The sequence below is a fragment of the Habropoda laboriosa genome, unplaced genomic scaffold (assembly GCF_001263275.1).
Source record: "Habropoda laboriosa isolate 0110345459 unplaced genomic scaffold, ASM126327v1 scaffold162, whole genome shotgun sequence".
Classification (NCBI taxonomy): domain Eukaryota; kingdom Metazoa; phylum Arthropoda; class Insecta; order Hymenoptera; family Apidae; genus Habropoda; species Habropoda laboriosa.
This window is the reverse complement of record NW_017100269.1, coordinates 374451-395594: the sequence shown is the minus strand read 5'-3', so window position 1 is coordinate 395594 and position 21144 is coordinate 374451. Positions and strand designations below refer to the sequence as shown.

Sequence of the window (21144 nt, the reverse complement as noted above, 5' to 3'; positions counted from 1 at the left end):
AAGAGAATAGAGGAATGCAGGTTGGAATGATGTTGGAATATATGTAGGTTCAAACTAGAAATGGACGGCTGTTTAGTAACAGAAACGAGTGGTAATCAAATTGAAATGTAAATTATTCATTTATAATGATACGTATTACGGGTTGTGTAATACGAAATATCAAAAATAGACGTAATCATTGGGAAATTGATGATACGAGTGATCATCCGAGTGTTGAAAAGTTGTGAGGCTTTTAATCAAATTGTAAAGTAAATTATTTATTCCCGATGATTTCTTATCATTCGCAAATTGATCGTTTGAGTGATTGCTCGGGTGTTGAAAAGTTCTGGGGTTTTTGTTCGAATTGAAACGTAAATTATTCATCTGGAATCCTGTTAGAATGATTTCTAATCTTTTGCGAATTTATTGCTCGAGTGATTGCTCGAGTGCTGAAAAGTTCTGGGGTTTTTGTTCGAATTGAAAAGTAAATTATTCATCTGGAATCGTGTTAGAATGATTTCCAATCTTTTGCAAATTGATTACTCGAGTGCTGAAAAGTTCCGAGGTTTTTATTCAAATTGAAAGGTAAACCTACTTATTAGAATGATTTCTCATCGTTCGCAAATTGATCAAATGATAACTTGAGTGCTGAAAAGTTCTGAGATTTTTCGTATTAATTTAAAATTCGTACAATTCTTGGCAAGTTATTGTTGACAAAGTATTTATTTGAATTTAAAAAATACTTTTCATTGCTTCCTGAAAAATCCAACATTTCATACTACACAACTTGATAAATTATAAGTCGCTGGATAATATGAGAAAATAAAAATAAATTAGCAACTATAATGTTTACAATTATAGCATTTCGATTTTATGTAACAAGTTCTTGTTCACTTTGAAGCAAGTTACACTTACGTTCAACTTAATTACAAATCGCGTAGAATTTATCGCGAAATGGTTAAGGTTTATCACTAAAGATTGCATCAATTAAATCCGTTAAATACAGAAAGCAGAGAAGAATTCAATTATAATAGAAGTATACAGAGTTAACAGGAAGCGGAGATAAATCTATCCGTTCAGAAAAAGCTTCTACTTGATCATTATCTGCAACGGTGTGCATCGAAAGGAGGGATTTATGCTAATCTGATAGGAATATAATATGAGGATATTGTATCGAATATCATAGAAATTAGTTGCAGCTTCGTGGTAAAGATAAGGATGCAACAGTAGCCTATGGACTGTTTCTGTCTCGGGGAGATCGAAATGAAGTTAAATTACAAAGTGAGAAGGAGCCTGTTGGCGTCACTTCCGGTGCAGAAACTGTTTAACTTTTATCGATTTATAGGGACCCGAAGTCTCTGCGAGCTGAAAGATAAGGGGGTGCATGCACCTCGGATGCACATGTTGATGAATTTATGGTGTCTATTAAGTATTAATATAGGTAAGTTTCCTTCGGGAAACTCTTAGTGTGCCAAATAGAAACACCAAGTTGGATGTACTCGAAGGTCTCTGAGACCGCCACTTCTACCTACTTCTGCAAATTCCTAAGATTTTAAGAGGACTGCAAAAAATGTTTATAAGGAGAAAATTGAAGAAAGTTCCACGTTTGATTTAAAATTTTAGCGTCCTGACCATTTTAAGGCGGCCTTGAGGGAAAACTGAAAAATTCTTCATTTTGTAAAATTTTTATTTTCAAAAAGTCATAATTCAAGAAAAAAAATTCCAAATTTTACCTATTTTTGGACACCCCCTTAATTTCGCGCCTTTTTCCAAATTTAAATGCTCATTCACAAAAAAAAAAAGAAAATCAGACAATTTCAACATTGAAAATAATCCCCATTATTTTGGATCTCTTTTCTTCCATTCATCGAGTAACTGACAAATTCCCTCTCCAAAACAATATGACACTTTTCATTCCATAAAGTCGTCGAGACCTGGAAATAAAAAATAAGACACCGAATTAATTTGGACACGTGACACGTTTAAACACCACCGGAGGAATTATACTGTACGCATTTAAATTACACCCATCTAATAATAATCAACTCCTTTTCATCCTTGGATTTTCTCATGCGTATAACGCAACCGTGCACGCAAGCAGGGAAGGAGGCACGCATAAGAAGAAGCCTGTGAAAGCTGCTTATGAGCGGAATGACGTGTCACAGGCGTTGCTTCTTTACGACGACAGTGTTTGCGGCGACGTTTCGCGTCATTTGCCGTGAGAACGACGCCGATCTAATCATCGTACGTATTGTCATCCTCCTGCCGGTGGAGTCAACGGCAACTGTACGTCAATGAGCGCGCCATTAGGCGCCACTGTTCGTGGCCGAGCAAGCATTCAGATGCGCGTTGCTCGCGGCCACGTAGATTGATGGCAGAGATACACGATTGTCTCGATAACCAGCGGAATTCCTTGCAGAATTGTTGCGACTCCTACGCGCCTATGAATTGCTCTTCGCGATCGTTCACTTCCGCGACTCTCCTGCTAAATACACCGGGAGAAAGTCATCGCCGCTCTGCCATTCTACTTCTTGTCGCTGCTGTTCACGAAGGGTGTTCGTTTGTTTGAATGGATATCAAGCTTAGATTTGCTAGATTTTCTCTTCCCTTCATCACCTTATCTGTTAACTACGGATTAGCTAAATCTGAGGTTCGTTTGTTTTGTAATAGCTCTGTTGTGTAGGCCACTCGGAAGCCGGAATGATTAACTCCACTGTTTGGTAGTCTTCCAATTTTGGTATCAGTGCGCATGTCTGGTGCTTAATTCTTCTAATTCTAATAAATAAATTCTTCAATTCATTCTTAATTCTAATAAATAAAAGAAATTTTAGAAATTTGGTTTCGTGGACTTGGGCACTTTGGATTCTGAGTGGCTCGTACAGTGAGCGAAATATCAAGTATAATGCGTCTTTATCCAAGAAATATCGTTTGTTAGGGGAGTACAAAATAGGTGAATTTTGAGAATTTTTTTTTTGGTAGATAATTACTAAACAAAAGTTTCACTTTTTTCTGAGGACATAAATGTAACTTAAATGTGAACCTCAGGCTGGTGTACCTCCTTAATTACTCCATTTTTTAGATCCTTTTGAGATCTCTTTATCGTCGCATCTGTATTTCAAGTGTTTATGCGATATTTATTTTTATTTCATCTGTAGAGGCTGTTGTCGAGTAAATTAGCGAGCACAGAATTGCAAAAAGTGTACAACAATTTGTGAGAAATTATATGAATTTATATTAATTAAAAGCATATGAATTTACGAAGCACTGTGGCCATATGCAAATCGAAGGATAAATGAAATACTAGGAAAGGAATGAGATAGTATCGATGCTAATTTTCCCCAGAGTGTACACTAGAATTAATTAAACTACAGTAAGGAAGTGAAAAATTGGAAAGAAGTTTGTGAAAATTTGAATAGGATCAATGTGAACAGTAGTATTGTACAAATAGCTATAGAAAATGAGGAAATATTCAAACGAATCTATATATCGGAGGAAATTATAACTGTTGAGAATCATTCTTATATACTGAAACGTAAGAAACTTTTATGGAGCAAAAATAAGAAGGATTAAAGAATGAATTATCCTCAATGTTTTTTTTATATTTTCGTCAATTTTACCTGTTATTAAAATTCGACTAGAAAAGTTTATATATAAAGAACAATGTATAACATTAACATGCAATAATTAGACATTTGAGTTAACGATTTTAATTGTAATTTTATAAATTACTATATGAAATGAAATTCAAATTTTGAGAGAAGTTACTATTTACTAGGAATGTGTAATCTTCATAAAATCCGAGGTTTACTATTTTTCAACAATGTTACAATTATTACACAAAATTCTATTCAATAAGACATCGTTCCTTTCGTGTTTGAAATTCCACAATACAGTACTCTAGGCCATTGAATTAATTAAATGACAGAACGTATCAAGCTGAAATTCGGTGTAAACTCATTTGTGGCGTGCATCCGAAAGCTTCCTAAATCAATTAATTCTGACATGTAGGTACTTAACCCTCTAGCACTCTGCACTATATACATACCCGGTGTTCTGGAAATTATAAAAAATTATTTCAATATGAATTTTCAAGATATTTCAGCATCGTAATTATTAAAGTACACGTCTCCCAATGTTATTATTACAATACGTCCATATTTTCATTTCTCGCTACGTTATACGTTATGTATAACTCTATGCAAATGCAGAGATACAGCTGATAAATGTTACTTTAAAGAATTAAATAATATCTGATAATTTTCAAAATATACATTTTCAATATCATTAATCTGTATAAATAGATACGTATCTTAACATTCAGAACTAGATTTTCATTTAACTTTTTATTGAATAAAATTTGCTCCGGTTCCGAACAGAATATTGAAAAGTATGAAAGCTCGTATATTTGCAATTATTTTTCTACGTGAGAAAAGAAAACTTGAACACAAGCGCGGCAAGGTGAAACTAAATATCGAATGCCATTACACTTGAATTTTTTTCTTTAAAAACTTGTTAATATTCATTAATATATAATAAATTCTTATTTCGACAGTAACGAATATAGTCGAAATTATTAATTAACGAAACATTTATATGTGCCAAAGAGAATTAATTTCACTTAGTTATTCCTTCACCTTTAATTATATATCTTGATTAATTAAACAATTATTGTAATATTAAAATTGAACTTCTCAAATTCTATGAACAAAGTAGGTATTGCAAATTAATTTTGAGGATCTACTATATTTTCAGTGGACAAATTCAGTGATTCACAGTATTATTATACGATATTTCACAGATTGTTTATTAATTTTATAAAACGTCTAATTTTAAACAATCTTCAAATTTCTATTGCATTTTCGGTGGATAAATTCAACGATTAACAATATTATTATACTGCAATCAAATTGGTGCAATATTTTATTTACTTTATTAATTTTCGACAATCTTCAAATCACGTTAATCCTATTATTAATAATAAACTGTACGTAATGATGTGAAATAAAAATTGTTGGTATTAATGTCGAAAATTCATATTACGTACGTGTCAACGTTTTCCCGTGCAATGAAGGATTACATCTTACGGTTAGTTGCGTTAAGATTCTCATTTTGCCGGTGCTGCAAATTTATCGCCTTAAGGTATCGCCTACGTCGACTGTGTCAACAGGTGGTGCTCATCATTTTACACTGACATATTACAAAGGAGCTGCTAAGTATGATAAAAGATGCATTGCCAAAGAGTAAATTGACCAGCTCCTGCCTGTTAAGTCGCCCCTCTATAATACTTATAAAACAGTGTTTCGATAATCTTTCCACGCAATAAATCTTCTTTTTCCACCTTTCTGTCTCAATACGCACCTCGGCTGTCCCACGCCAATCACCGGACATAGTAATTATTCTGACGTGGAGTAAAATTCGCGTTACGTGAACTTCAATTTGAATGAAAAATTGGAAATTTATTTTAGTATGAATTAAAATTCATTATAATTGTTAATGCCCGTGGTTGTGAACTTTCGAGCCTTGTAGATGGTTGCACGATGTTGTGCCGTCTGCATAATTATTCGAAGGACCACCCAATATGATTGGGACTTGTAAACTGATCTATTTCTATCGCGTGATGTGAGCTGGTTGCTCCTTGTTTCTCCTTGTTCGTGGTGGTTCAACGACTACTCGACGACTGACTCTCCGACGTCGCGTCTCGGACGTCCGTCAGAGGGAATTTTGTTAGGACACGCTGATTGGTTAATGGTGAACAATTGCATTTGCCAATCAGCGTGTCTAGTATCATCTTCACCTCCCTTCCAGTGCGCCCTTAGCGCGTTATCACCTTGGAAGGGTGGACGGAAAGTCCCAAAAATCTGCAATTTCCTCCGGGTGACTAATCGGCAAGCGGACCGTTACATACAGATATGCCGTTCGGAAATTCGTGGTTTATGGTATGTTCGTAGGCTATTGAGCGCGGAGGGACACAAATTACTAAAAATCTAGCAAAGCAATTCTAGTGACCCTCGGAGGAGGTAATGAGACCCGTGCAAGCAATAAACGAAAATCCTCAACTCAAAAATAACCGTTCCCGGTCGATCGTGCCATAAACCGTTTCTACAGAAAACCTAACAATAATGGTGTAGTGTTCGTGTCGAAATAATGATATGTAAATAGTGTCGATAATTGTTACAAAATTCGTATGAAGAGTTAGAAATTTACTTTAATATGAATTAAAATTCGTTTAGTAATGTGCCGACTAGAGTTCAATCTGTTTGTCTCGAAGGACCACTCTTACAAATATAAGAGACTATGTAAATTATAATAACTCTTCTTCTATTATTCTTAGCAATTGTGTTCCCTTTACTACTGACTATTCTTAACTGTCCCTAAGACACGTTTACGCGTGTTTTTAAAGCATCGGTGATGGCACTGATTGGTTGACAGGGGAAGGGAAGTGGAAAACGGGGTGACAAAAATGCGAATATTCAATTGGTGGATGGAATTTGTGGAAAGGTAGCGGGAAGGATTCGGAGCGGGGGTGATAAGCGACTTCTCACCCCTACGGGGAAAGGCCCAAGGTGACGTCAGCGCGGTACCGTTGATCGGGTCACCGTGGCCGTCCGACTCTTGGGTTCCCTAAAGTTTATGACACGGTAATTGCTATTGAGAGAGACAGAAAATTAATTTAGCTAATGCTAAGGTCACGTACCACCTATTCAGGTACGGGTAAAACTTTGCCTTTTCAAAAATAGCGTCTACAGGCGACCGTATCATAAACTAGTTCTAACGAAGCCTTAACAGTAAGAATAAAAATGCATATGAAAATAACTATTGAGTCCGGTGATTCACGTGCAACAGACGTGTATTGAAACGAAAGATTGAAAAAGAAGATTTGTTGCGTATGAATTTCATTCGGAATAACTCTACATTTTTATAACACAAAACTCGAAAATATTGTTACTTACAAACGTAGAAATTCAGAAGAAGATTATTATAATTTATTACACTGTGTAATTATAGAAAAATTGATACTCGTCGATGTTGAAAAAATACTCTACACGTTTGTTCTGTAAGGAACTATTTTATCGTGAAAAAAGTTTTGTTAATAGATCAGTGCACGTGATCAACGTTTATAGGTCACAAGGGCAAATTATACTTTTCATGTTGGATCGAGAGGGTGGGTATAGTAATCAATAGAGCCCTGTATTAAAACAGATATAAAGTAGGTTTATATCTTTCTGTCTTTATTGTTGTATGTAGACTGTTATTCTAACGCTGTTAAAAACGTATTGTTACTGCTGCAATTACCAAATTCAAAGTTTACAAGAATAACGATTTACACGAAAAGTGACATTTGCTTTCGGAACATTAAAAATATGAAACTTCGATTCATTGTTAAAATTTCATTTGCAATTCATCAAATAAAATTGTTACTTCTGCCTTTAGAACTCAGAAAATACTAATGCATCAATGATAATTTTCATGAAAAATGACATCTGCTTTCGTAACATTAAAAATATGAAAGTTTGATTCATTCTTAATATTTCATTTCAAATTTTTATAAACACGTGATTTTTACGTGACCCACCCTGTATATTGAATATTGTATAGGCATGTTAAAGAGTAGCTATTTTTCAGATGTCAAGATTTTCTTCATTTTTCTTCGAATTAGAAACAATTTTAGTACTCTCTTTATTTGTTTATTTAAAAGAAGATTAATTATATAAGCCAGTGTACGCTAAAGTAGTGTAAGTCCAACTAAACATTGTGTATCTCAGATATTCTGCATATCCCAACTAAATTTTCAACATTTCATTGTCCCAATTTACTTTCTGCAAAATCTTCTCATACCTAGAACCAAAATTCCAAGGATATCACGAAAGAATCATTTCCATAAACACATTGTATCGTATATTTTCATAGTTTCATATGAGCCGTTCAGTGCACAAATCGATTAACTCCACTTTTTGAAAAATCTTAAATTTAAGTGTCAAAGCACTTGGTATAGTCATAACTTTTTATATTTATAATAATTTCTCGACTTCTCATTTTATGGAGTTAATCGATTTGTGCACTGAACGGCTCTCATATATTAGAATTATACGTGATTCGTTAAAATATTACAGAGGATTTCCGACAATTTCACGAAACACATAACTTCATGTAACAGCAATCCTGTTAAGATTTCTCTCTCTTTTTTCTCCTTTTTTTTTTCTTTTATTAAAAGCTCTATTTCATGTTACCCCCTTACATCCAACAGTGTACCGGCGCGATGAAAAATAATTGTTTTAATTATTCTGCGCACCGGTGGATAAACGAGGAGCACTTATGCGACAAAATAGGCGACGCTGCTCTCCCCGCCGCTTTTCTTTCCTTAAGTGATCCCCTCACCAACGATATCCTCTTTCTTACAATCCTTGTGCTCTGCATAATCCATCGCCCGGAGGTGAAATCTGAAATCCTTGGTGGCACTCCACGCAGATACGTTTCACTTGATACTTCCCCTATTCGTTCTCCTTTAATTGTTTGCTACTGGTTCTCACCGAGTGTCGCTATCCATCAACATTCAAGCGTTAATCTCTCACTCGTAAAGATGACGAGGTGAACGTCTTCGCTATTGTCCTGTTTATTCCCTTCGATCGGCTTGTCCTACTGGAAGCATCTCGATAATTATGGCGATGTGAAAATTTTTAAATGAAATATTCCATATATGGTAATGTGTGAATATTTTTACGTTCGTATATTTTCATTACTGTCTTTTTTTGTAATTATAGTATAAGAAAATGCAAAAATAAAATATTTGAGATGTGATAATATATGAATACTTTTACGTTCATACATTTTCATTACTGTTTCACTTTTTTTTTTCTCTCTAACTGTAAGGATCTCGATAATTGTTTTTTTTTTATAATTATTGTAGGTGAAAATTTAAAAATAAAATATTTGAGATATGGTAATGTATGAGTATTTTTACTCTTTTCTTTTGTTTACTAGTTTCATTGATAGAGAATTGAATAATACTGGGCATTAGTGGTTTTTTTAAATCAATAAACCATAGTTTATATTAGTTGTCTTTTTGGCTTAAGAAAAGCTAGTCATGGTGTGTTTTATCATAAAAAATTGCACCTATATTTTTCTAATTGGGGATATAGGTACAACTAGACTAACTGAAAAATAAAGAGAAGTTACTGTCATAATACAATACGTCTCGTAGTATAATATAATTTCCAAGTCTATTGCAACGACAGAATATTTCCTTTATTTTTTCCTTCTATATAAATGCACATAGCTGTACATCCTTTCAACAATCAATTTTTCTTATCAATAATTATATCTGTTCGAAAGTATTATACTTTTAAGTACAAAATGTCGCAACGTCTAAGAGGACAGTTTATTACACAGCTATATTTATGACTCTAACAGCAGGTCCAGGATGGAACATACAACCTCCATCATCTCGTTTTCCTTTTTCTATCGTATTTATTCCTCAGCCGTCCAATAACCGCTAAGATAAGGCACATGTTTTATTCAAGATAAAATTTCTATCCTACACTCTTAACAATAAAACTAATTGCACACATTGGAAAAGATGGTATTTGTGTCAATCTATCATCCGATATATCAATTTACACGAAAAACTCTTAACACTAACCTACCTATTCTTACTATAGCCGATCAGACGACCGGTTATAAAATAAAGATCACATTTTACCCAAAGGAATACAGAAAATAGCCTTCAGATAATAATTAAAAAAAAAATTACCTATCAAATTTAAAAACTACTAATTTACTTACTAATTTCTATTCTTCAGAATTCACACGAAATTCTACCTTCGATAAAATTTTATTCTTCATCATTTTCCAAGAACAAATTCTAATCGCTGAATAACCTTAACTATCCCTAAAAACTAAAACAATGGAATAATTTTCCGAGCATTAACATCCCCCCATTTCCCTTCGTCCCATTAGTCAACCTGTTTCCCGGTTTCGTTTCGCCATTTTTCTTATTTAAACACTATCACGGCCACCACAAAGGAACGGTGGAGGGGTGGGAAAAAACCGGCAGGCAAACGAAACGCGATGCAATGAAAGGAAAAGAGAAACAAAGGGTGTGTAGCTATGGAGGCAAAGTAACGGTTGGAAATGTCGTTCGAGAAAGCTTATTTCCACGCTCCTTCGGCAAAAACGAATAGGTCTCCTTTATCACGCTCGCAATATACACTACGTAGCTGGCCGGACTCGCAAAGGTATCTCGGATACGATGTGAGACACTTGGAAAAATATCGTCGTCTTCGGTATAGTTGGTAGCAATGGTTGCGGCGACGGCGACGGTCGCCATTCACGACGGGCGGTCGTCGCGACGCACGTCCCTACCGAAACACTTTTTCTTCCTTCCTCGTCCTCGTTTCGTCTTATATGAGCCTGACTTTTTTCTGTCACGAACAAAGTTTACCGTACTTTACTTCGTAGGCACGTTGGTCAAATGCCTATGCACTACACACAGCCTCTGTGTACTACATTTCCATACTTTTTCCATGTTTATATCACTTCAGCTGTTTGCTCTCGTTTGAGCTTCGGGTAAACATTCGTACCGATTTACAGTGATTTCGCGCTGCTAATTAGTACCACTGCATCTACACGTTTTTACGATTTCTTTGACGATTTGTCTCCTTCGGCAATTTGAGCCATCCGGATTTCTTACTTCGATCCTGTTTTTGGTGGAATACATTTTTGTGAGATGTGTTCGTATGTGCTTGATGTAATACTTGGAAAAACAGTGTGATTTGGATGGTGGGATTTTTAGTGGGTCACTGATTCATGGTTCTCATGCGTTTCGGATAAAATTGTGGGGTATATGAAATCTTGAATACGTATTGAACGAACTAACTACTTTTTTCGACAATATTCGATGTTTGTTTAAAAAAAAGGAATTGAAATATTCTCCACTGTTTTCAGTGTCTTTAAATTTATCCTAGTGATTGTTAAATATTTCTGATAAAATTGTGGGATATATAAAATCTTGAATGTAAATTGTATTTAATATAGATTTTTATATTTATTTGTTGTATGTACGAACGAGTTAGCTGCTTTTTTCGACAAAATTCAATATTTACTTCAAAAAAAATTCACAAGTGGCAAGTTATTTTAAACAAATGATTGTTAACGCAGTAAACGACTTGAAAAGTGAGAAGATAGATCTCAATTAGAAAGTTCGAAATCATGTTATAAATTGTTGAAACTAAAAGCAGCGAGCTTTTTCCTACGTCTAATATATTACCAGGTACAGTCGCGAGTTTCATATGTTATTCAATTTGAAGTAGATTACAATAGTAACTGAAACTGTTAACAGCAAGCTTCATTTCGTATGCTAAAATGTCATAATTTGCACAAATTAAATGCAATATACTTTAATTTATACTAAATTGAAAGTTAAATTATTAATATTCATCGTATAATGCTTAATAAATTTGTTCGATGCGAGTATACGCAGCAGTGAAACTGTGCAACCGTACAATTTAAAAATAATAAAACGTTACAGAGTGTTAACCATTGGAATTAATTGAATAACAGTTAAACGACTGAATATTATCATTTATTGTACAGTATCGTATTGATAATACAGACTTTTTAGTAGAAAGGTAAATCAACTGAAACAATTCGCAGAGTTGAAATAAAATTTAGTAGCAAATTTACGTGAACGTTTTTATAAAAATTCTTTTTATATATTCCAACGGTGAAATATTTCATTAACAGTTTTCCGTGTCTCTACATATAGGGTGGAATCTAATAATCTATCGCAACCAAAACGAGAAAAATTTAACAACTCTATCATTTTACTATTATTATTTTGTATACTAAAATTAATAATGACTGACATTACAACAAATTTTGTTTTTATATAATTTTCGTTTATACATGTTAATTATATGAATTATTAATTACATTAATAATACTTAAGATAGTATATTAAAAATTTTTCTATCGCAGAGAAGTTCTTTATTTTTATTTTATACGCGGTGAAGTCAGTCGAGAAAATATCTCAATTAATTTCTGCTTATTAAAAGCTCGAAATAATAATTTCAATAATACCCAAAGAAACGAAACTGCATCTGAACATTATAGCGAAATAAAAAACAATGGAAATTGCCCGAAAGACGATGATAACATTTGTTACAAATTGTCTGTGACTCTCTCTAAAATTGGATACCGCTTGTTTTTGTCATAAATTGTTTCTGCAATTGGTGCGCAAGTGATATACAAGAGTGTACACAGGAGGAAATGATGTGGACGTCAAAAAACAATGGCTGAAATGGTTTTCTGTTGGCCAGTTTTTCTATATTGCAACACCAATCCATCATATCACAAGTGACCTGGTTTAGTATGCAGAACACAGTCAGTTGTTAAACCCAAAATTTTTACCTCAGCTATGAGTTCGTACGTTTATAATAGCTCGATCACTGTTCGGGATAGAAAATCATGGTATTAAAATGTGCGCGGAGAAAGTACGTCGATAACTTCGATTAGGATGACTATCGGTGTAGAAACAATGTAAAAATATAAAACAAGCTTTCGTTATTTAAAACACTAATTCTAAGCATTCGATAAAATTGTGGACGAATAAAAATCGACTTCAACCATGAATCTATTAATATTTAAAGAAGTTCATTAAATAAGACCTATACACTTCTTAATACCAAGTTTGTTAAATGTACAAACGTCAATAAACATACAAAGAAATGTGAATTTTGACCGAATTAATTATGAATTTATGGCTTCACAAATTCTCGATAATTTCCTGCCTCGTCATACCCACAGAGTGAAGAAATACGAAGCAACATTTAGTACAAATTGCTTCAAACTATTCGCAAAGTCTTCTTTTCAAACGCCTTCCAAAGCTAACAATGTTTCAAGCATGAATTCTAATGAGAAACTTTGAATAAAATGTATTGAAGCAAGCTACAACGTACATTTTAAACTCCACTTCCTTGGAAACAGCCTTTATAAAAGAAACGTCTTAATGTTCCACGTTTCTTCGTTCATTTCTTTGCACCAAACAAGCAGAACGCAACTTACCAAAGTCTCTGATCGTTTTATCTTCTATTTTGTTTTTCTTTTTAATTCCTCCATCGAGAAATTATACACTGTTTTCCATAATCGAACACACGGTTCGACGACGTTTGGACCAACTCTACTATTTCGTCACGCGTTAAAAGCGATTTAAATATGTCTCTTGAAACACGTCCAGCCAGTACTTGATCCTTCACGAGGGATGTAGGACAAGTGGCGCATAAACTTTTTAATCATATTTTTACGAATCCAATTTTCCTTTAGCACGTCATTCTCGCCGGTTGTACTTGACCTTTATAGTATTTCAAAATATACAGCTGCTTTATGTCCGTTCTCTGAACGCACGATCTCCGCGTAGTTTTACCCTGAGACGCAAAAGGTCTGTCATTTTCAGCACGTTTGTCCTCGCATAGAAACACCCTTTTACGATTCTACGGAGCCCCGGTGAATCACCCTCGGGAATTCAGGTTTTATAGACCTTTTGCTGCACGAGCGAAGCCGCTCGGACCAGAAAATTACGCGCCACTGTGTATTTCCACATTCAAATGAAATCTTTAGCGAGAACGATTTGCCCCATCGCAGATTTTCACGTATATAGGGTGGTCCGCTAACTGTTGCAGCTTTAAGGGGGTACATTTGGGTTTAGGCGGTTGATTTTTCCATCAAATTCGTCGTTTCTTTTCCAAGCGACGAGGAGAGTTGCAATATTGCTGCTTCGTACATACGTTCGTTCATCTTTCGGCTGTGTAAAATCAGCGATAAAGACTCGAAATGTTTACAACATTCTGAGTTATGTGCAGTGGCATGTGAACATCCTCGCTGACTTGTTCCAAGGTTTTTTCACTGGAACCAAGTGTATTTTTAATCCTCAAGAGTGTGGCTGTTGCTCCAACTACGATCATAAATTTAAAAAAATTTTCTACAAAATGGCGGTGAGTTGAAGTGAAACATACGTTTTTTCCTGCGGTTTTCGTAAGTTTCAGGTGGCAAAAAAATCGAATTTTTGAAAATATTCACCTACTTTTGGTTAGGAAGATTGCGATAGATGTTCTGGATACGCAGTATAAAGGGGAAAGCAATCGGTCCAGTAGTTTCTGAGAAAAGCTTGGTTGGAAGATCTACGTCAGCCATGGTCTTCAGTCATTCAAACCCTCGTAGCTTATCCAATTTCGAAAAATCGTGTCACAGACATATTCTCTAAGCTATAGAGTGTGCAAAAATGCAACATCGATTTTTTTGACCCGGAAAAACAGAGAAGATTCATTTGCGAAGCAATCAAATTACTCCATTAGCACAACGATAATATGTTGGACTAATACCTATTTTCAGAATCCTCAGATTGGTGTACTCCCTTGACAAAGTGCCATTTTCTCACATAAAATCGTGAAATTTGTTTAAAATTCTTTCCTTGGAATTTAAATTCTAAAAAGGTTAATTTGCAAAGCAATCGAATTACTTGATTAACCCTTCGACAATTTATCCCAAATGAGACTCGAGCAGTGCGTTAAATAACGAACAGTTTAACTCAAGAGAGACTTTTAGGCAGAAAGTTAGAAATGGCCGAGATATTATTATCAGAACTGTGACGTAGGGTTATCTACACTGTGCTTTAAAAATAATCACACGCGGCGTAATTATTAAACGTGTAAAATACACATTTTATTCACTCTAATTCGTAATTATATTAGACTGTCAAAGGGTTAAAGACAATGCAAGACACAAACGATAACATGCTTTCATTAATTCGCGCAAATCCGGAAGGTCCCTGCACCAATTTCATCTCCTCTGCATCCATAAAAAATCCATATTGGGTTGCATCTGGCGAATTGTCCTATTTGGACCCAGCTTCTTCCGTAATCTCTCATTTGTCGAGGCCAAGCCAGTGGAAAGAAGACAATGATATTCAGTGATGCTAATTAAGACCGTGTCCTTCATCGCATTATGTCAATTCACAGTGTCGAATGGAACAAATAGAGGTACGACAATCCTCTAGCAGGTATTTACCGCCTGCTACCGCGCAAAAACAATAGAAACGAGAAAACAGAGAGAAAACGGTACGAGAAAATAGAGAACCGGCACCGCAAAAGGATGCCGTGGCCAACTGCGAATCAACCTGCGTCGAACATATTTGCGTGCCGCCTCTCAGAGACGTGAATTTACAATGAACGAATGTGTGAGTAGTTTGCCTACCGATACACACCAGTCATGGGAAACCCCGTGGTCTTTTATAACAGTTAGTCGGTGGTCGGAGCGATTCGACCAGCCCATTACGATCTGAAAACACAATCTCGGCCCATAATTGACCTCAAATTGCACTCGCCTGAGGGGAATCAGTTAATGCAAGTGCGTGTTGTTCCGAGTAATCAGGGTAATTCCTTTTACCTCGTTGTCAGCCTTACGTTTTCTTCTCCCTTGCACCCGTGCAACAACTTACCCATTCGATGAGAAACTTCGAGCTTCGTTTAACCAGTCTTGTTATCACACTGTTACATTGTGCCACCTAACGACACTGTGCTTGTCTTTTTGTATTCATTCTTTGCGGAATTTTCTGTGTGATCTGTTAGGTCGTGTGACGTGAAATTTAATTTAAAGAAATATTATCCTTAGATTCTTTAGGAGTGATTTATGAAGAATTGCGTGGATTTTAAGTTAACGCGAAAAAGATAAAAAGTTTGTAGTACTCAAGTCGGAATTGGTAGAAAATACATTTTTTACAGATTCAACCAGTATCTTGACATTTGGCTAAGAGGAAACCATTCCTTGTAAACTTACTAATTAACGCTTTGTTTCGACAATTGATCTTCCCATCCTTTCAGCAACCTTATCTTGCTCCAATTTTTATAATCCTTAAATTTCATAATCTGCTCACTCTCTGAGAATAAATTTCTAAGGACCCAACCGAACTAGTTTATTATCGAAACCAAAAACGCAAATTTTGGGTGGACCAATAAGAATTACATACTACCTTGAATATTTCCAGAACCATGAAGGTAAGAAAAGAATTTTTCGAATAAAAATTGTTTTGTGGAAAGTCATCTCTATTTTTTTAACATGTCATAGTTTTTTATTTATTCTTTAACAGCAACTTCTAGGACAAACACAAAGACTTATAGCATAAAGTCACTCAATAAATTCTGACGTTATTAAAATCAATAATCTTGGCTAATTTCGTGTTCTAAGTCATTGTATTCATTTTAAGGGCTGCTATTATGTTAGCCTTCGTATCTCTTCAGCGAGTTCACCCATAAAAAAAATCTTTACGCCCATACGCTAGTCCCTTTTATAGCAAACAACTTTCATTCGGAAAATTCCTCTCTTACTTTCACTATTCTCGAGATATTCAAGGTTCTGAATAAATAAGAAAACGTAGATGACCTTCGCATCTCTTCAGCGACTCCACCCGTAAAAAGATCGTTACGATCGTACAATACAGTAGGGCGCCCTATAACACGGGAAGTATAATACAAATTAAGTTCCATCGACGTCGCTTTTTTGGCCAAATTTCATTAATCCAAAATTACAAATTTGTCCTTTCTTTCTTTCTTTTTTTTTTTTTTGACAGCGTTATACGGGGACAGTAGTAATTTTTTGATCGCGTTATACGGGGAAGATAGTAATTTTTTGCGTTATACAGGGACAATAGCAATTTAGGGGGACAGTAGTATTTTTTTGCATTATATGGGGACAGTAGTAATTTTTTGATCGCGTTATACGGGGAAAATAGTAATTTTTTGATCGCGTTATAGGGGGACAGTAGTAATTTTTGATCGCGTTATACAGGTTCCCACTGCAGTCCCTTCTATAGCAAACAACTTTCATTGGAAAAATTCTTCTCTTACCGTCACGATTCTATAGATACTCAAAGTGGTAATTGTTACTGCTCGTCCACCCTATACGTGTAACACCAGAGAAGTATAATAATCTAATTGATTTGTTACACGGTTTCTTTCAGAGCTGTGGTGACAGCGGTTTCCTGGCATCCTCACGGCACCTACCTTGCATCAGTGGACAGGGCAAAAACTGTGACAGTGTGGGGCGACCATGTTTAACAGGACTAACGATCCCGAAGTATACGATATGTTCCACGCACGAAGATCAGCGCGTTCTTTTGTGTGCCACCGGTGGGACGTTTGCGGAATTGAAAAATGCAGACAAGCTCACGCGCCGCAAAAGGTATCACGAAAGGCAGACAGACCGGTGCAGGATAATAAAAAATAAAAAAATATCAGCGAACGGTTTGGGCGCGCAGGTTGTAAAGGATATACCATTTCGAGGTTGCACAAAGAGAAGCTACCAGCGATGAGTAAAAATTCAGACACGGTTGGGATTATTGTACATAAAACTGTGCTCTGATTGTTCTACCCAAGGTTGTAAAGATTTCCTTTCTTAGAGGGGGATGATACCTGCGCGCCACAACCGCCATCTCCCTCCTTCGCAAATTCGACAGATTATCGTAGATATCCTTTTGAGATTCGCTAGATCCACTCCTTTTACTCGTACAACACTACTTTCGCGCGTTTCGTATTCGTCTGTTGTCTCAGCAGACGCAATTGCTCATGTTCGATTACTTTGCGCGAAACTAAGGTAACCTGGGATTTGTCTCACCTGTCGTTTGATGACGAGTCGATAAATAAATTACACCTTTTCTCTGAAAAAAGAAAAAAAAAAGAACGTGAACGAATGAGAAAAATCTCTTTCCAACGTAAACTGACTGCCAGCTGCTATTTTTCAATATAGTCACCGGGTACTTCTGAATACTTGTCGCAAGGAGAAACCAATTTTCAAATTACGTTCTCAAAAAATTTGCGTCCCATTGCACGTGATCATTTAGATTGTTTTCCAGTCGTGTCTTCTTTCGTTTGGTCGAACACATGGAAATCACACGATAAGAGATCTGGACTATCAGCTGGATGTTCTCATTGGTCCCATTGAAATTTAGGCAACAGCATATATGCCACAGTCTCAGAATATTTTTGAACATTGCTTTTGAGCAGGACCACTTTTCTTCTAAATTTTGCGGGTCAGTTTTTTTTCTATGGGTGTTCATAGACGTTCCAACGTTTCACCATAAGCAAAAGTGTTATAATTGTTCCTCCTTTAGGTATAAATTCAGCAAGAATTAGGACTTGCAAATTAAAAATAGCTCGGAGGTGTAACTTACTTCTTAACTCACCCTGTGTATCTCTCGTGTCTATTTTCTTCTGTGTCGAAGAACATTCTGATTCGTCCAATTTCGCGACGATGATTAATTGCAGATCGCGAGCAACGTTCTTCGTACACTCGTAGCAAAAAGTTTTGAAAATCGTAGAACAAGTTTGTTAATTGCCGAAGCAGCCGTGAAATCGAATCTACTTCGGGAAGTTCTCCAACGTCAGCGAGTTTCGAATGTTTTTATCGTATACCTGATAGAGGGTGGAAGCGGATGTACTCGGTAAACGAAGAAGCACAATAAAGTTCTAATGTCAAGTAAATTACATTATACGAATTTCGTTTGATTAACGATATATTACCGAACAATGTATTGTGTTCTCTCTCTCTCTCTCTGTCTCTCACGAGCGTCATTTGTGCTGTAAAAGCAAGTAATTAGCCTTCTGTATGAGCCGTCCCACGTCAAAACAATGATCACAGTGTACATTAAACTTGGACCGTTTCTTAATAGTCTAGGGGAAGTTACTTCGTTCAGTACTTAAGGGGATACACCACCTCGAGGCGTATAACAATAGGCAAAGTTTTGGAATTTTTTTCATAGGTAATTCCTAAATGAAAATTTTCAATTTTTTTCAGAGGATATAAATGTAACTTTCAGCTTTTCTCTCCGATTTTTAAAAAGTAAAAATGTTACAAAATGGAGGAATTATTGTTTCCTCCTTTTCTGCTTGAACATCGACTGCTGGTTACCATCGTCAGCAAGGATTGGAACGTCTGAAATAATAACTCCTCCATTTTGTAACATTCTTACTTTTTAAAAATCGAAGAGAAAAGCTGAAAGTTGCATTTATATCCTCTGGAAAAATTGAAATTTTTTATTCAGTATTTAGCTACGAAAAAATTCACAAACTTTACTTATTTTTAAACAGCTCGGGGTGGTGTACCCCCTTAAATAATTTAGCACGAATTAAGGCGTTAGGCGTGAAGACTTGAAAATTTAAACAAATAGACTGATATTATTCTACTTTTTATTTAAGATTAGTCGAATTCTAAAGTGTCAAGTACAAAGCAATGTTTCGAGATTACATTTTTTGCTATTTCACATACTATTGTGCTCGAATTATCTCGCAAAGAAAATACTATACGCATTACTACCCTATACTAGTCTGGTGAAATTGACAATTTAGAAATGTTGTATGTAAATTTAAACACGTACTTCTACGTAACATATTTCCTCTGAAAATTTCCATATTTTTTCTCTAATGGTATGTAGACTGTTGCAAAAATCATGAACTTAATAGCAAGCTAGCTAGTTCGAAACTGGGTGAACACAATAAACATTCACGATGCCCCGCCCTCCTCAGGAAGTTCTTTCAACTTTTCACGATGTTTCGATTAACATAATGAAATCCTCAATTGGTCTAAAACCTTGTTACTCGAATACATTTCTAACTTTGCCAAGTTCAAAGCGAATTAACAGAAACACTTAGTTTCCATAAATTCTCTATATTCTTTTTTCTTATACACAACTCGTGGAAAAATGCAGAAATGTGAAATGATAAATCTTTGTTAAAAAAAAGAAAAAAAAAAAGAAGAAGAAGAAATCAAACTACTCTAAGATTAAGCGAAAAGAGATTATACTTCATTTGCATATTTATCACAATTACTTCCCTAAAATTTACAAATTCTACTTAATAATTTAGGATCATCGATTGTAGAGTTTAGTGCAAATTGCTCACTTAAAATTATTGAAAGTTTGACAATTGCGAAAGAGATTATAAGCTGAACACACATTGGTGCATCATTTCACGTGGAATGACTCATACAACTCACGTTTCGTGATTTTTATTCGACGTTTACATCGAACACTTTTCTTAAATATCATTTGTGTATAGTCGGTGGAAGCGATACAGTGAAGTCGTAAAATCAGTTAGGTGTTAAAATACGCGTAATTCGAGCGCCAAAACAGCAATTCGAGGGAGATAAAGAGCTCGAGCTTTACTCAGGGCCGTCCGATGTCAACTCGGAATTGCTTCCTCTGCGTTGCAGTATATTTAAAAATTTAGTCTGCACCTTGATCATTGGCAGCTGTGGATTAATTTTTACCAATACGGAAATTAAAATTAATACTCTACATTTTAAATGAAAGATTGTAAGGAAAGGTGTTCAATATAAATTCACAAATGACAGACGGCCGTGGGCGTGGCTACGTCAATAAGTATCGCCGCCTAGCGTTTTAATTTACAACTTCGCTGTATCGCTTCCACCAACTATACCGCGTTAACTCGCTGTCTCTTAATTCGTGCAGACAATTTTAAAGTAGCTCGTCACAGCACATCATAATAGTTATAAGTGAATGCTTTTTTAGGAGTACAGGGCCAAGGTCGAAGGACTTTTTAAGGTGTAAGTATAGAAATTTACGACAATGTGCGTCAGTGAAAAAAAAAAAACAAAATACCAACGTGTATAGTTTTTCATATTTTTGATACGTGCTTTTGTTAAACTCTGATACACAGCAAGCACATGAAGCACTGATATACACAATTGTTCATAAGTATTAAGACACTTGTAAACGTGACGAGAAAATAATGAAACACAATCGTTAAGGTAATATTTAAGGTCCTGAAAATAATATTCACCTTGAAAATTTATATCGTAAGTGTTGTTAACGAAGCGGTGAATAATTGTAATTTATACAAAGTATCGCGTTTTATACAAACATAACGGGTGTCCTAACACTTATAAACGTCGGTGTACATCATGAGAACGTGTTCCTAGATTTCTTTGCTCGCTTATTTCGTGTATCATCAGCTCATATTTTCACGCGTTTTCAAACTTTTCCTTCTCAAAGTCCTTTGATCGTCATTTTATGTAAGTCTACAGGGTGGGCCACGTAAAACAGGCCACATAATTATCTTCTCTAGCTATTGTGGTACGAGACAATTTTTACGCGTAACTTAAATA

At 35.4% G+C, this 21144-nt stretch overlaps 1 protein-coding gene across 1 annotated transcript in view; it reads left to right on the top strand.

Moving 5' to 3' along the window:
- Positions 1-17081, top strand: part of LOC108573504 (autophagy-related protein 16-1-like) — a 50834-nt gene extending 33753 nt beyond the window's left edge. Inside the window, exon 5 of the mRNA XM_017935964.1 lies at positions 16985-17081. Coding sequence (XP_017791453.1) covers positions 16985-17081 — 97 coding nt within the window. The remainder of the gene's footprint in view (positions 1-16984) is intronic.
- The last annotated feature ends 4063 nt before the right edge of the window (positions 17082-21144 follow it).